At 35.7% G+C, this 16,405-nt stretch overlaps 1 protein-coding gene across 3 annotated transcripts in view; it reads right to left on the bottom strand.

Annotated features, from left to right (window-relative positions):
- The window catches only part of LOC150110524 (transmembrane anterior posterior transformation protein 1 homolog), a 222,130-nt gene that overhangs the window by 90,256 nt on the left and 115,469 nt on the right, over positions 1 to 16,405 (bottom strand). For all 3 annotated transcript variants that reach the window (XM_090399604.1, XM_090399611.1, XM_090399621.1), the window contains 3 exons: positions 13,855 to 14,047; positions 7,637 to 7,772; positions 2,252 to 2,349 (listed from right to left, as the gene is read on the bottom strand). In XM_090399604.1, the coding sequence (XP_090255730.1) occupies positions 2,252 to 2,349; positions 7,637 to 7,772; positions 13,855 to 14,047 (427 nt within the window). The remainder of the gene's footprint in view (positions 1 to 2,251; positions 2,350 to 7,636; positions 7,773 to 13,854; positions 14,048 to 16,405) is intronic.

Raw genomic sequence — 16,405 nt, 5'->3', positions numbered from 1 at the left:
AGTGAAAATTTCAATTACTTCGTATATGACTCGTTTTCTAGTACACGTGTCTTGCCTTAGGCAGTAATTCATATAATCGGATTAAGTTCTGAGTTCTCGTGTTTAGTTCACAATGTATGCATACCCAATACTAAGAATTAGCATGATTAATACAACTAACAACTACAAGTTTTTACAAATATATTACAATATATTATACAAAATAGTGGCACACAACAGTAGGTAATATTTTAACATTTATTCTGATGAACAAATTTGGCCTTGGGAATGGCAGATTATGTTAAACTCTGAATGAGATACTATTATATTATAATTCTTCTCATTCAGAATTTAACACCAGCTAACAGTGGGAAATTCAATTCATAGTAAGTTAACAAGCACAAGATGGAAATATAATATCGCGAACTTTTAAATGAAGTTTTATTGCAGACTCCATTGTTGCATATGCAAGGAATAGAGAGGAGAGGTGAGAGGGAAAGAGAGTAAGCGAAGAATGACTCACATAGCTTCGATTACCGAAGAGCATTACGCGAGTATCATTGGTCGACGGATTGTCAGAAATAGAAACAGCATCATGGGCATAATAAGTCACTGGTCAACTTATTATAAAAACTGCGATCTCACGCAATATTATTATTATTTATTCCACATCTTCATTTTGGCTGCCCCCCAAAAAAATTGCCGCCCCGTGCAAATGCACGCATTGCACCGTCAGTAGAGCCGGCCCAGTGCACAGCATTATACATGTCCATAAAGCAAGTGATGTGAAGTCATTAGCTTCTATATACGAGTTGCCCGAGTCCTGAAAATACTTCAGGCGCAAACCTTGTTTGCTTGCACTTGGATTAAGCCAAGTGTATAATTTCTTGGTATCTTTAATTTATAGTATAACCAAGTGGAAAAACTTCCAATAAACTAGCAGCCATTATCCTTTTCCCAAACTGGCAGTCAATTTAAATCACTACAGGATCTGTACATCATCAACTATTACTCTCCCCCATTTAGCAGCAACATATGCTTGCTTACAAGGTATAACATTTAATGAGCAGACTGTGCAATAGTGTGAAAAACACAATTACATCTTCTTTACTTAGCACCCTCTTAATCTAATCTAATTCAGTGTTGGATTATAATGTTGTATATAGATCTAGCTTAATACTCCCATTGATTAGTAATCTACAGGTAATATTATTGTGGGATAAGCTTCAAATTAGTCTACATACTTTGCAGACTCTTATACGATATGCGGTATGGCTATTAAATAATGAGACTGGTTGCAAAAATGTGGTTTTTTATTATTACAATTTGACAACTAAATTGTTATCGCCTTCAACATACTCCCCTCCTCTATCTATACACCGTTGCATATGAATTTTCCATTGTTGGAAGCAGTGCTGCAAGTCATCAGGTGTTATCTGCTTCAATAATGCTGCCATTTTTTCCTTTACCTCATCATACACTGACTGAAAATGGGTGCCCTTCAAATGCAGATTTCAACTTTGGAAAAAGGTAAGTCATATGGAGCTAAGTCCGGCGAGTAAGGTGGATGGTCCAACACTGGGATCTTCTTATCAGCCAGATATCAGCAAGTCAAAACTGAAGACAATGCTGATTTTTTTTTTTTTTTTTTTTTAAATCAATGCCATGGTAATGGTTGAATGGGTACCAGAGGGTCAGACAGTTAACCAACATTATTACTTTGAGGTTCTGGCCAAGCTGAGAGAGCGAGTGAGGAAGAAGATGCTCTACGACTGATAAGATCTTCTTATCAGTCGTAGAACATGGAAAAAAGGCATATGGTGCAGTGCAAAGTTAAGTAAATTGAAAGTGTGCACAGTTTGCAATTTGTGTTCTTTAAGACATTAAAACCATCTCACTCCCTCATCTTTTGTTAAATCAGATACCTGAAAAAAAGAAGAAAATACTGCTGTAATTACTACAAATTCACATGGTGCTTAACTTTTCTGACTATAATGGTCTATGCTAGTGAGTCATCAAATTCAAGTTATTCCACTTCTTGCTCTATTCAAATGTGTGTGTGTGTGTGTGTGTGTGTGTGTGTGGTTAGGGATATACAATTTTCTGGTTATACAGTACTTCATAATAAAAACAGGATACAGACTAGTTATATAATATAATAATCTGGCCATAATGAACTGAATAAAACTTATATACAAAAAAAACCTATATATTTATTTAATGCAGCCCTTTAAGACATTGCGTATATGAAAACTAAATCACTTATACTTACATTATTCGACATCATAATAGTAAGTAGAGCTTTATTTTGAGAATTGATAGCAACATTCAAAGTAGTAGCTTGGAAAAGGACCAAAACAGAGTGTAAAACTGGTCTTTTGAGTTAAGAAAAAAAGAACAAATTTAATTTGGGTTTAATGATGATTGGCAGAAATATCCTTCATTCAAGAAAAAGCAACAGAGCCCCCACATCTAAAATTTCATGTAATACTTCTCAATGAAAACTTAGTTGCAACATATATCTCAAAAAAGAGGTAAATTACAAAAAAAAAAAACAATTCCAGTATATACTCCTGCCCAAATTTTTTGCACATATAATTTTCTATGCAATGAAGAATCCACTTCACTTTTCTCGTCTCTTTTATTCCAAATTAAATAAAATTTAAAATATTTTACATTACAGTAACAAATCAACTCATAATACACAGCTTCTATTTTCAAATACAAATAAAACAAGAATAAAGAAAATGATGTGCTTATCTTAAAATGGACATGTTTCTAATTTTATGCTGCAATTCTTGAATAACAATCATCACCACAACACTAAGCTATGTCGTAATAGTAATTTTATAATGGGATTTTATGATTTTCTATGCAAAAGAGTGGCTGTTTCTCTTCATAATCATGGAAATGATTATGAAGAGAAAATAATTGTTTCATTTAGTTTCAACTAATTAAGCAAGTGCAAGGATGTCTACATAAACAAGGCATTAGATAGGAATAGAAATCTGCAAGTTGTCAAGCTGGGTCATGCAGACTACAGAAGTGAGCAAACCAAAAAGCATACAGATAACTTAGTCTGATTTTCATTTCATTTCTGTACTTGTTTTAAATTTACACCTAGTGCAGCTATCTTATATGTTGCTATATAAAACAAAATAGAGAGCTGTTAATTTTATAAACTCCTCAATTTGGGAATTCATTATGCTACAATTAGATAATTGGCATATCACAGAGCACAAAAGTACTTGTGTAGAAGCAAATGGTGTTCCACAAACAGCATGGGAGAATCAGGCAATATTACCAATGCCAAAAAATTTGTAAGGTGTATCTGGAGTATCATTAAAAGCATTAGTCATTAGTCTAAAAGCTGGGCTCCTGACATCACTGTAGGGATATTTTGTATTGCATGGTTTCACAAACTATACTTCCTAAATTTTTTTTGTTTATCCACAACAATCAGAGGGTCAAAGTTCAGAGATGCAAATAGTCTATTTCTATGCATAACCCAAGAAAAGTAACTTTTTAAAAAAAAAAAGTCTGCAGTATTATAAACATGATTCCATAACACACAGAGTAGAGAGTTAAGGAGCGTATATGTTGTCAGCTACAGGTCAAGTAAATGACAGTTCTGAAAACAAATAACATACATTGACTGAATGAAAAATATAAATAAAATGGGAAAAAACATGATATCAAAATTGGAGATGTTAATGTCATCTCCTTGCTTTATGCGGATGATGTTATACTTCTAAATAAATCCGCTACAAGTCTGCAAGATTCTCTGACTAAATTGAATAGTTGTTGTAATAGATATGGTATGAAGGTCAGCAATAAAAAGACAAAGACAATGAAAATAGGCAGAATCATTGAAAATGTCAACTGTGTTGTGAATGGAGAACCTGTGGAACAAGTAAAACATTTCAGCTACTTAGGCACGATTTTTACTGAGGCTGGTAAATTAAATATAGAAATAGACAACAGAATCAGCAAAGCTGGTATGGTGGGAAGTCACTTGAATAAATTCATATGGAATAAGAGAGAAATTATCGGAACACTAAATTAGCTGTATACAAGACAGTGTTCAAACCAGTTTTGACTTATGGATCTGAGAGCTGGGTCAGAAGTAAAACACTTGACCAAAGACTAGAGACCGCAGATATGAGAGTCCTAAGAAAGATTAGAGGTGCGCACACATGGCATCAATGGCAATATCATATTAAAAACGAGGATATTAGGAAAGAACTTGATATTGTCAGCATCCAGGAATGTGTTAGCAGAGCTAATCTCAGGTGGTATGGTCACCTAAACAGAATGGGCGAAGAAAGATTGGCAAAACAAGTGTTCTCTGCCAGGTTGGCAGCAAAACGACCCAGAGGAAGACCAAGATATAGGTGGATTGATACGGTACAAAGTGCCTTAGACGATAGAAATATAAGATCTGATAATGTTGGAGTTTTGACAAGTAACAGACTGATTTGGAGGAAAATTGTAGATAGGAAGTTAGCAATGATATAATTTTTTTATGTAGTACTATCATATCCTGTACACCCCTGATACATGGCAGGAATTTGATGATGATGATGGAAAAACAGAGATTTTTGTATATTACATACTCCAGCAAGGGAAAAGTATGCTATTCAAATTCATTCAGAAATCATTAACTAAAATATCAGGAATTTATTTTTATTATTATTATTCAGGCCTCCATGGAGTCAAGACTCATCGCAGGAGGTCCTTCCTAGGAAACACAAAGTCTATCATACCACTCCTTGAACTCATTGACCGTTCTCGCTCTCACCACTCTATCAGGCAATGAATTCGACGGTTCAACCACCTTCCATGCAAAGAAACCACTCCTCACCCTCTTGCTCACAGCTTCCTTTCGTAACTTCCAGGGATGGATCCCTCGTCATCACTCCTTCCTGCTGTTCCACCAAGCAAAAGAACTCTCCAATGTCAACCCTGTAACCACCTCTCAACAGTTTAAAAGTCTCAATCATATCACCTCTCCTTCTACTCACCAAACTCTGCAATCCACATTCCCTCAACCAATAACCAACATAACTAACATTGTACAGTCCTGAAACCATCTTTGTTATCTGCCACTGTACCCTTTCCACAGTTAATTTATCCCCTTGAAATCCTGGGGACCAAATTTGAGAACAATAGTCTAAGCGTAGTCTGATCAGGGTCTTATAAAATGGAATGACAACTTTTATCTCTGCGTCCTTCTCGGTATTGCAGCAATCCTCTGTGTTACCTTCACCACCTTTGCAATGTCCCCTGAATTTCAGGTTTCTATCAATCACCAACCCAGATCTCGTCTTCCCTACTTCCTCCAGTACGACTCCTCCAATAGAGTATGAAGTGTTCCATCGATGTGTCCCAAACCTCAAGACCTTACATTTTGCTGCATTAAACCGACACCCTATTCATGTACCCATCTGTCTAGTTTATTCAAATCCTCTTGATTTTAACATGGGATGTACCAAACAACCTCTAATACATCCTTCTAAGAATGTACCATAGAACTGAAGAACAACATTAATGCAGGCTATGAAACACATAAATTATTCTTGAAAAGAAATTACATTCTTATTTTTATCCCTTACCCATGAACAAATAAAAGTTTTCATGTGAAGCAACTTCCTGAAAACATCAACCACATAACTGTTAAGTTACTTCATATGACCAACTTTTATTTGCTCACACGATAAAAGCAATACGATTTCTTGTCAAGTATGATTTAAGATATAAATTAAATAACTCAAACAGAACACAGCTATACTGTTGTGATTTCCACATAAATATCTATTCTTAGAATATCCTATATGACCTGAATCTAGATTGATTCTTACACGTTTGACCTTAATATTTTTTATCTTATGCTTAAATAAATATGTACAGGACACTGATTAGGTGGCAATTCCTCTTTCTATAAAGTGGTATAATGACAGCTCTACTCCATCTAGTGCTAAAATATGCTCATGAATGCAATCTTGTGGATATGTTCTATCACTATTTTATTGTCCATTACTTTACTTGATATTTTCTGAAGTAATTATTCCACACAGTCCATATACGTGTGCATAAGAAAATTTTATATGATTTCTAAAACAAAGCAATGTTACCAGCAGTTATTTAGTATGACTTGCTTTCACACTAAGTCATTATCAGGTAATTAATCACTGATTCAGTTACACACACACACACACTGCTTGGAAAGAAGTCAATGGACAACTCCATGGGCAAGGTGCATCGTGCCATGTAACGAGTCATATGTTTGTAGCTGGTATAAATTGGAGGAATATGATCCCAGGTTAACAATCAGTGATACTATAATGAGATGGAAGCACAAGGAGCCAACTGCAAGTGCTACCTGCAGTGGACAACCCACCACACTCACTCAAAGTGACTGTAGGGTGCTATGAAGGATGACATGTAAAAACCACCATTTGTTGTCTGACATGTTGAATGCAGAGTTCCAGGCATCAACTTGAACATGAATCTGCATGAAAACATTCAGAACTGAGGCTAACAACATGGGTTTCCATGGTAAGACCACAATATGCAAGTCCCACGTTATCCTAACCAACATGCAGTGATGTAAAGTGTGAAAGAAAGAGCTATGTTATGGAGCAATAAATCACACTATACCCTCTACTGAGCAGACAGATGGGTGTGGGTGTGGCGGATTCTCGGTGAATGTCTCTTACCAGAGTATGTAACACCAATTATGAAATTCACAGGTGGCAGTGTGATAGCACAGTACTATATTTTCTGGTTTGGTCTCAGACCTCTGTTTTTTTTTTTTTTTTCAATGGAACTGCGAAAAACATCTGAACATTCTGGACAATGTTTCATATTTTGTGGCATTTCTATGGAACTGACCATTGTCTCTTTCAGGAAGGCAACGCACCATGTTAGGCTGCTGCTGTAACTGCAAGGTTAGTGGACATGAACATCATTACACTTAACTGGTTCTCCACAAAGCTCTGATCTCAAGAGTACTGAATATCTTTGGGTTAAACCAAGCATTAGGCGAGGTCCAGGGACATCTGCCTCACAACAATCCAGAACCTCATTGCATGCATAATACTACAAAGTTTGAATTATGTTTGTGTTCATGGGCATGTGTTAAGTGTTGTGCATGCTTTTGTCTCTGCCCTCATGTAACTTCAGATATGACATAAATTGACACTGGGATTTATTTTGTGGAATTTCACAGACTGGAACATTTCTGCAGATTCAAGAATTTCAGATCTTTCCCATATGTCCTATTTCTATGTCTTCACGGTCTAGAAATGACCATGAAGTCATTTCTAGACCATGGTTGTTAAAAAGTTGTGGCAGTGGTGTGGTTGTAGATTATATTGCTAATGTATTGTTCTGTTCATAATTCAAATGCTTTTCTGGTTTATCCTAAGCTTAAGACATCAAATTAGATGGCTCTAGAAAATGATTACCATCTTTCCTTCTAAGAATGTTCACTCATTCTTAGAAGGAAAGATGGTAATCCACACTAAGAGCATTCTCCATGTTCTTTGTCATTAGATATCATAGTGATACAAAGAATCTATTTCTTCATTTTTAGAACCATTAATGAGACCAGCTAATGGGTAATTAATACCGATCAGCAATAAAAAAAGGATACATACATAGACTACAGCTAAAAGAAAGTGAGGTAAGAGACCAATATGTTCTCTCTTTTTTCCTCTAGGTTCAGTTGCTGTCCAAAATAAGGCATCAAGAATATCTTGTCCAAATGAGGAAAAGAGTTTATCAGCAACCTGGAAGAACAAACATTAAGTGCAAATTTCTACATTTCTGTCTTGTTAGGGTAGTTGTTTTTCTATGTAATGTTAGATCAATCCGACAGATTTTAGTGTTTTGCCAATTTGGAAAATAATAAAATGTGCTGGATTGATGATTTTTGTTGCATTACTTATTTTAGATGTACTGTATCTCATAAAAGTTAAATGACCTAACAATAATGGCAGGATGAGTATGCAATGATAAACACTTTAACAAACCTCATAGAGAATTTAATACAAAAAAAAAAAAAAAAAAGAAACACAAAGTTAGCATTAGACATACATCATAGAAGTTAAGATATTTCTTTATACAGTAAAAACTCACTATAGAGAAGCCAGTAGGAACCACAGATACACTTCATTATGGTGCAAGGTTTGATATAGCGAATTTAGGGGAAAAAGATCAATTTTTTTTCCCCCATTTTCATGATTTATGAGCAGTTTTTGTGATTGGTTATTAAGTACGAGGGTGTCTGAAAAGTTTTCAAACATAGATGGCAACACTACACTATTGGCAAGATTTTTATTTATTTATTTTTTCTAAGTTGGTACATCTGTTATAAGCATCCATGTGAAATTGCAAGTCATTCTATCAAGTACACAGCCGTCTGAAGCAAACGTGTTGTCTGTATCCCTTGAAATGGATAAAAAAGAGTATCGTGCGATTAATTATAAAATTCTTTGTAAAAAGAAGGTTTACCGGCATAAGAAATTCATTCAATGCTCATAAAAGTTTATGGGCACTCTTCTCCTTCATTGTCGACAATTAACAAATGGGCTGCCGAGTTTAAACGAGGCTGTACCGGCCTTGAAGATGATCCACATGAAAGACGTCCAAGAAGTGTAACACCAGAAATCATTGATCAAGTGCACGATATGGTATCGATATGATATTGTGATATGCATTGTGAATAGAGAACCTGTGGAACAAGTAAAACATTTCAGCTACTTAGGCATGATTTTGTGAAGATGCTAAATTAAATATGGAAATAGACAATAGAATCAACAAAGTTGGTATGGTAGGAAGTCAACTGAATAAATTCATATGGAATAAGAGAGAAATTAGTCGGAACACTAAATTAGCTGTATACAAGACAGTGTTCAAACCAGTTTTAAATTATGGATCTGAGAGCTGGGTCAGAAGTAAAACACTTGACCAAAGATTAGAGACTGCAGATATGAGAGTTCCGAGAAAGATTAGAGGCATGAACAGATGGCATCAATGGCAATATCATATTAAAAACGAGGATATTAGGAAAGAACTTGACATTGTCAGCATCCAGGAATGCGTTAGCAGAGCTAATCTCAGGTGGTATGGTCACTCTGCCAGGTTGGAAGGAAAATGATCCAGAGGAAGACCAAGATATAGGTGGATTGATAAGGTACAAAGTGCCTTAAACCACAGAAATATAAGATCTGATAATGTTGGAGTCTTGACACTGATTTGGAGGAAAATTGTAGATAGGAAGTTAGTAATGATGTAAATTTTTCATGTAGTACTATCATATCCTGTACACCCCATGAGGGTACATGGCAGGAATTTGATGATGACGATATGGTATTGGATGACCGGCGAGTCAAAGTGAGTGAAATTGCTGAGACTATAGGCATTTCAAAAGAACATGTAGGATATATTTTGCATGAAGAATTGCAAATGAAAAAGCTTTGCTCAAGATGGGTGCTGCGCTTGCTCACAGCAGATCAAAAACGCACTCACATGAAAATCTCTGAACAGTGCTTGAAACATTTTAACAAAATAAAACTGATTTTGTGTGTGTCGATTTATTACTATGGATGAGATTTGGATTCACCATTACACACCAGAATCCAAAACAGTGGACAGAAGCTGGTTGTTCAGCACCAAAGAAGACAAAGTCAGTTCCATCAGCAGGAAAGATCATGGTATCGGTGTTCTGGGATGCTAAAAGAATTTTGTTTATTAATTATCATGAAAAGGGTAAAACAATAACTGGGGAATACTATTCCAATCTTTTAACTAGACTGGAGGAAAACATTCATGAAAAAAGACCCAGTTTCCAGAAGAAAAAAATCATCTTTCATCAGGACCAGATACCTGCCCACAAAGGTGTTTTGGCAATGGGAAAATTAAGGGATCTACACTATGAATTGTTGGAGCATCCACCCTATTCCCCAGATTTGGCTCCCTCTGACTTCTATCTCTTCCCAAAACTAAAACTCTTCCTCGCTGGTCAGCATTTTTTTTTTTTCGAATCAAGAGGTGATTGCAGCTGTAGAGGAGTATTTTGCAGTCTTACTAAGAACTACTACAGGGAATGGGTTAATGGTGCTGAAGCATTGCTGGAATAAATGTATTAGTCTTAAGGGAGATTATGTTGAAAAATAAAAATAATTTTGAAATTATAAATCGGTTTTGTCATTATTAGGCCGAGAACTTTTCAGACCACCCTTGTAAAAGACTGGTTCCAATAAGCAGCCTGATCTGATTCATCAACTAAATTCCTTACCTACTGCCACAATAATTACTTTTTCTGGCATGAAAAAACTACTCTCAGATCATCTCTTCCATAACATTCTCTCTCTTTCATAATAATAATGTTCATCTTTTATCTTATTGTATATGTCCAAGCTCTCATGCAACCAATCTGTTGTATCTGCTTTTGGTTGTATCATTCTTTCATTAAATAGCACTTTCTCCAACCCAAATCCATTAAGCATAATCTGTCCTATAAGCACATTTGTATTAGACTAAAAAACTGACCTTGACAATTCCTATTTGGCATGATCCTAGCTTGTTCTTTTCTAAGTTTCTCTTCTACAATTTTTCTTAGCATATTCTAAAGAATGCTTGCATAAAACTTGCTTGGAACACTCAATAGGGAAATTCCTCTAAATTCTCACAATTCACTTTTACTTCTTACAGGTGAATACTCCAATTGCCTGAAATTTTATCTTATGACTATGCCTTCTAAATTATGCAGTGGAGCTACAGGAAAACTTTTATGCATTTCTGATAAATATCTCATCTGCTATAGCTGACTTTCTATCTTAAGTACTGATGTATTATCCTGTTTGCATTCCTCTTGAATATTTTCTACTACCATTCTATCACTTCTTATTTCATTTGACAATCTTTTAAAGTAATTATTCTAGACATCTAAAATACTGTTCTCACATTTGGGATAATGCACTAAACTTTCTAAGAATGTATCATGATTTCCAAAAGAGAGAACAATTTGCTCAATAGATGATTTTTTATTTATTTATCATTTATTATATTAATTAATTATTTTTTAAAAGGACTTTTACTGGTGTTGCTTCACCAAACTGGCTGCCACAATTCTTCCATTTTCCCCTAAACAATAAAAACATATTCAAAAGAATATATCATTATTCACACACACACACACTTCTGCTTCATACTTATCATGCCATTTGTCATCCTCCTCCTCTTTCATTTTCTGCCTACCACCCCCCCCAACCCCACACACACGCACTGTTTTCTCAAATGACTACAATCTCCAGTTTTTGAGAAATTCATAACAGATTCCTTCTTTCTTCCTAATCACACGGCAATGCTGTATTATAGGTCTTGTGATCCCTCATGTTAGGAGTGATATTAAAAAAAAAAAACTTAACTAGAAATGCTTAAAGAAATTGTCACAGCAATTTTAACTTATGGATCTGAAAGTCTGGGTTGAAAAAAAAGTTAACTGAAGAGTTCTGAACACTAGAAACCACAACATGAGAAAAATTAAGGGGATAAGAAAATGACATCAATGGTAGAATAATATTAAAATGGATAATATTAGAAAAGGAATTTGACAATTCCTGGCATTCAATCACATGCAAGCAGAACTCATTTAAGATGGTATGGTCTCTTAAACAAAATGGGAGAGAAAGGTTAGTAAAAACAAAGGTCTGTTATGCCTGGACAGTAGAAGCATGACTCAAAACAAGACCAAGAATTAAGTTGATTGATGTAGTTAGTAGTATCTTAGAAAACAAAAATGTTAAGATCTGACAATATTCAAGTCAACAAATATCCAATTAATTTGAAAATAAATCATTCATATAAAGCTAGTAATAATGCAAGTTAATTGTGTTGGACTAGATCATAGTCCAACACAATGTACCCTTGAAGGTATACATTTCAGGGAAATGATAACAGGTACCTGAAAAGTGTTTGCACAAGTCCAATACATATATAGTAGATACTGAAGTTTCCAATTTTCAATAAAATCTACAGGTAATAAATGTTCAAGGTATACATTTTTGGTCGTTTTTATAGATAGAAATACACACCAGTATTTTACAAATAAACATTTATTAAAACCTACCAGTTTCGCCAGCAAACTGTCTGGCTTTTTCAAGGTATTACGGAGATATGAAAGTAAATGCAAATTAAAAGGAACATAAAAAATGTTGTAAACCAAACTAGTATCTATGGTTACACGTTTCGCGTGACAAAGATGGCTTATTGTTCTTATTCATTATCACGCATGCGCGTTTGTTGTAGACTTGCAATGTGATTACTGGCCAGCTGCAGTTCAGATTGACTGAGAGAGAGGATCAAGTTTTTCCACGAACTGTTGAGAATTATACCCTGATTTCTGTTGAGGTTTCCGCCGGTTATTAGTACTATTGTGGCTTCCTTAAAAACACGATGTCTGTAGTCGTCATCGAGATATGGCATGGAGCTGTTTTGCCAATCTATCGTGTGGTTAGACGTGCAGAAATGATGTGCTAAGCCGGAAGAAATGCTTCTGTTGTGGTTTACATCACCAACATGTTCTTTTTGTCTAATTTCTAAACTTCGTGAAGTTTGTCCAATGTAGGCAAGACCACAGGAGCAGGGAATGTAATATACTCCTGGATATTTGTAGAAAGGAACTTTATCTTTTGGAGATCCTAAAACTTGTCTGATGTTGGTGGTTGGTTTGAAGACCACTCTGATGTTGTTGGCTCTTAGTATTCTTGCTATTTGATAAGAAATTGAGTATAGTATTTTTTAGATATTTTGATAAAAAAACAACCTAACAGTGTCAAATTATCCATTTACAGAAAGCCCACAGATACTGGAAGATATCTTCACTATACTTCAAACCATCACAAGTCACACAAACTGAGTATTACCCACATGTTGAAACATAGAGCCAAAAAGTTTATATCAGAAGAGGAGGATACACAGAATGAACTCTCACTAATAGCCAACACATTATCACAAAATGGATACCCTCAAAACATCATCAAAAAATATCTATACAATGACAACCCCAGACAAGAAGAATCCCACCGTCAGCACGTTTCTACTGTAGTGATACCTTTCATCAAGTCAATTTCTTATCAAATAGCAAGAATACTAAGAGCCAACAACATCAGAGTGGTCTTCAAACCAACCACCAACATCAGACAAGTTTTAGGATCTCCAAAAGATAAAGTTCCTTTCTACAAATATCCAGGAGTATATTACATTCCCTGCTCCTGTGGTCTTGCCTACGTTGGACAAACTTCACGAAGTTTAGAAATTAGACAAAAAGAACATGTTGGTGATGTAAACCACAACAGAAGCATTTCTTCCGGCTTAGCACATCATTTCTGCACGTCTAACCACACGATAGATTGGCAAAACAGCTCCATGCCATATCTCGATGACGACTACAGACATCGTGTTTTTAAGGAAGCCACAATAGTACTAATAACCGGCGGAAACCTCAACAGAAATCAGGGTATAATTCTCAACAGTTCGTGGAAAAACTTGATCCTCTCTCTCAGTCAATCTGAACTGCAGCTGGCCAGTAATCACATTGCAAGTCTACAACAAACGCGCATGCGTGATAATGAATAAGAACAATAAGCCATCTTTGTCACGCGAAACGTGTAACCATAGATACTAGTTTGGTTTACAACGTTTTTTATGTTCCTTTTAATTTGCATTTACTTTCATATCTCCGTAATACCTTGAAAAAGCCAGACAGTTTGCTGGCGAAACTGGTAGGTTTTAATAAATGTTTATTTGTAAAATACTGGTCTGTATTAATAAAAGTGTATTTCTAGGTAATAAATGTGTAATACTTACTTCTAGCATGTTAAAGAAAATATACAGCTTGATTACAGACTGGCTTTTTACAATGTGATACAGCATTGAGGTGTCAACATATGTCATCATAAATCCAACAGTGATAAGAATAATTCCCTTTAAGAGATCACAAATTTCTGCAGGTTGCAGGAGACGAGAATTTGGACCAGTAGGAAGGGAACTAAAAATAGAACTGAAACATAAATGCAGTTAGTATTTTATAATAATCAGTATAATGATTATTATTATATGTTGTAATAAAATAATGAGCAATATGTAACATTTATTCGTACTTATTTTTTCATCCTGATTAAATCATAGGTGTTCTATATCTTTATTTGTATCATCAATATTGGTGTTGTAATGTTTATGTTTAGTGGAACAAAGTTTCTTGCCTTGCCTCCCGCATCTACATTGGACTTTACTTTCGATGTCAACCTACTGTTCTAATAGGTTTTGGACATCATTTTTACATACTGCTTGAAATTAATAATATATCTACAAATATAACAGTAAATACACCAAATACAATAAGTATACTAAAATACACTAATTAATCAAAGAAAAAAAAATTCAATAAATAAATAAAAAAAATTACCTTTCTTACATGAGCATGAAACAAGCCTTCAAAAACCCATTTTTACTAACAGAATTTAATAAAATACTCAGAAATTATATAATTCATTTTTTTAGCTACGTGGCCAGTAGGAGGAGAAATGACTGTGGAAGAATGATAATGTGGGATAAAAATGGGAATAGAGTGACTGATGCAGAGGACATAATGGAATTGTTCAATGAACACTTTATTGGAGTATTTCATCCTGGAGGAGTCAGTTTTAATACTAGAAGGATAGGGCAGGTTTGAGGTACAGGAGGAGGGTGTGTTTCAAATACTGAGTACTCTGGATGTCAGTAAAGCTGTTGGACTGGATGGTATTTCACCACGAATTTTGAGAGAATGTGCTAGGAAACTGACAGTGCCTTTGACCTGGCTTTTCAATGAAAGTCTAGCTGTGGGAAAGGTGCCCATGGAATGGAAGGAAGGTAAGATAGTGCCATTGCATAAGGGTGGTAGCAGACTGGAAGTGTCTAATTATAGGCCAGTTTGTGTGTCATCAGTAATTGTTAAGATCTTGGAGAAAGTAGTGAGAGACCGTATACAACATTGGGCAGATGAGGGTAATGTTATCTGTGAGAGTCAACATGGATTTGTGAAGGGGCGCTCTTGTTTTAGCAATATGCTAGCCTTTTATAATAAAGTTACAAGAGCATTAGATGAAGGAAAGGCATATACTACCATTTTCTTAGACTTAGCGAAGGCATTTGACAGGGTGCCACATGATAAGCTGATATTTAAGTTGCAGCACATGGGTCTGGATGTCAGATTGGTCAACTGGATTCAGGATTAATTAGCTGTCCAATAGGTATCAAAGAGTTGTGTATGGTGGGGCAGTGTCAAGGAGGCAGAGGATTACAAGTGGGGTCCCACAGGGCTCAGTACTGGGACCTATATTGTTTAACCTTTATATCAGTGACATTGTCAGTGGATTGCAAGGGGATATTCAGTTGTTTGCAGATGATGCAAAGCTGGGAAGGATTATTAATAATAGTGCAGATGTGGTAGCCCTGCAAGAGGATTTGAATAAGCTAGAAAGATGGGCAAATGAATGGGGGTATCGGTTTAATGCAGCAAAATGTAAGGTCTTGAGGTTTGGGAAATATCGATGGGACGCTGCATACTCCTCCTATGGGAGGAGTTATACTGGAGGAAGTAAGGAATACAAGAGATAGAAACCTGACATTTAGGGAACATATTGCAAAGGTGGTGAAGGTAACACAGAGGATTGCTGCATTAATGAGAACACTGACTAGCAGAGATAAAAGGGTTATCATTCCGTTGTATAAGACTCTGATCAGACCACGCTTAGACTATTGTTCTCAGATTTGGTCCCCAGGATTTGAAGGGGATAAATTAACTGTGGAAAGTGGAATGTGGACTGCAGAGTTTGGTGATATGATTGAGACTTTTAAACTGTTGAAAGGTGGTTACAGGGTAGACACTGGGGAGGTCTTTTGCTTGATTGAACAGCGGGATGGAGTGATGACAAGAGGCCATCCCTGGAAGATACGAAAGGAAACCATGAGCAAGAGGGTGAGGAGCGGTTTCTTTGCATGGAGGGTGGTTGAACCATGGAATACATTGCCTGATGGAGTGGTGAGAGCGAGAACGGTCAATGAGTTTAAGGAGTGATATGATAGACTGTGTTTCTTAGGGGGATCTCTCCTCGATGAGTCTTGATAGACTTTGTGTTTCTTAGGAAGGACCTCCCACGATGAGTCTTTTGACTCCATGGAAGCCTGGATAATAATAATAATAAGCAAAGTGGATATTAGATCCAGCATTATTTACATTATCCATTATACACAGAAATTATTTCGATATTGAGGAGTTACTGCCACAGTGATAGACATTAGTAGAGGTCATCCTTTAAGGTGCGTTGTATCTAAGGTACTGTTCTGCACTCACCGTGTATATCATTGCTTCAATAAT

Source organism: Typopeltis vanoorti, chromosome 1 (genome assembly GCF_054136105.1).
Source record: "Typopeltis vanoorti isolate ZY-2024b chromosome 1, IOZ_Tvanoo_1.0, whole genome shotgun sequence".
Lineage (NCBI taxonomy): Eukaryota > Metazoa > Arthropoda > Arachnida > Uropygi > Thelyphonidae > Typopeltis > Typopeltis vanoorti.
This window is presented reverse-complemented; position numbering and strand designations above follow the sequence as displayed.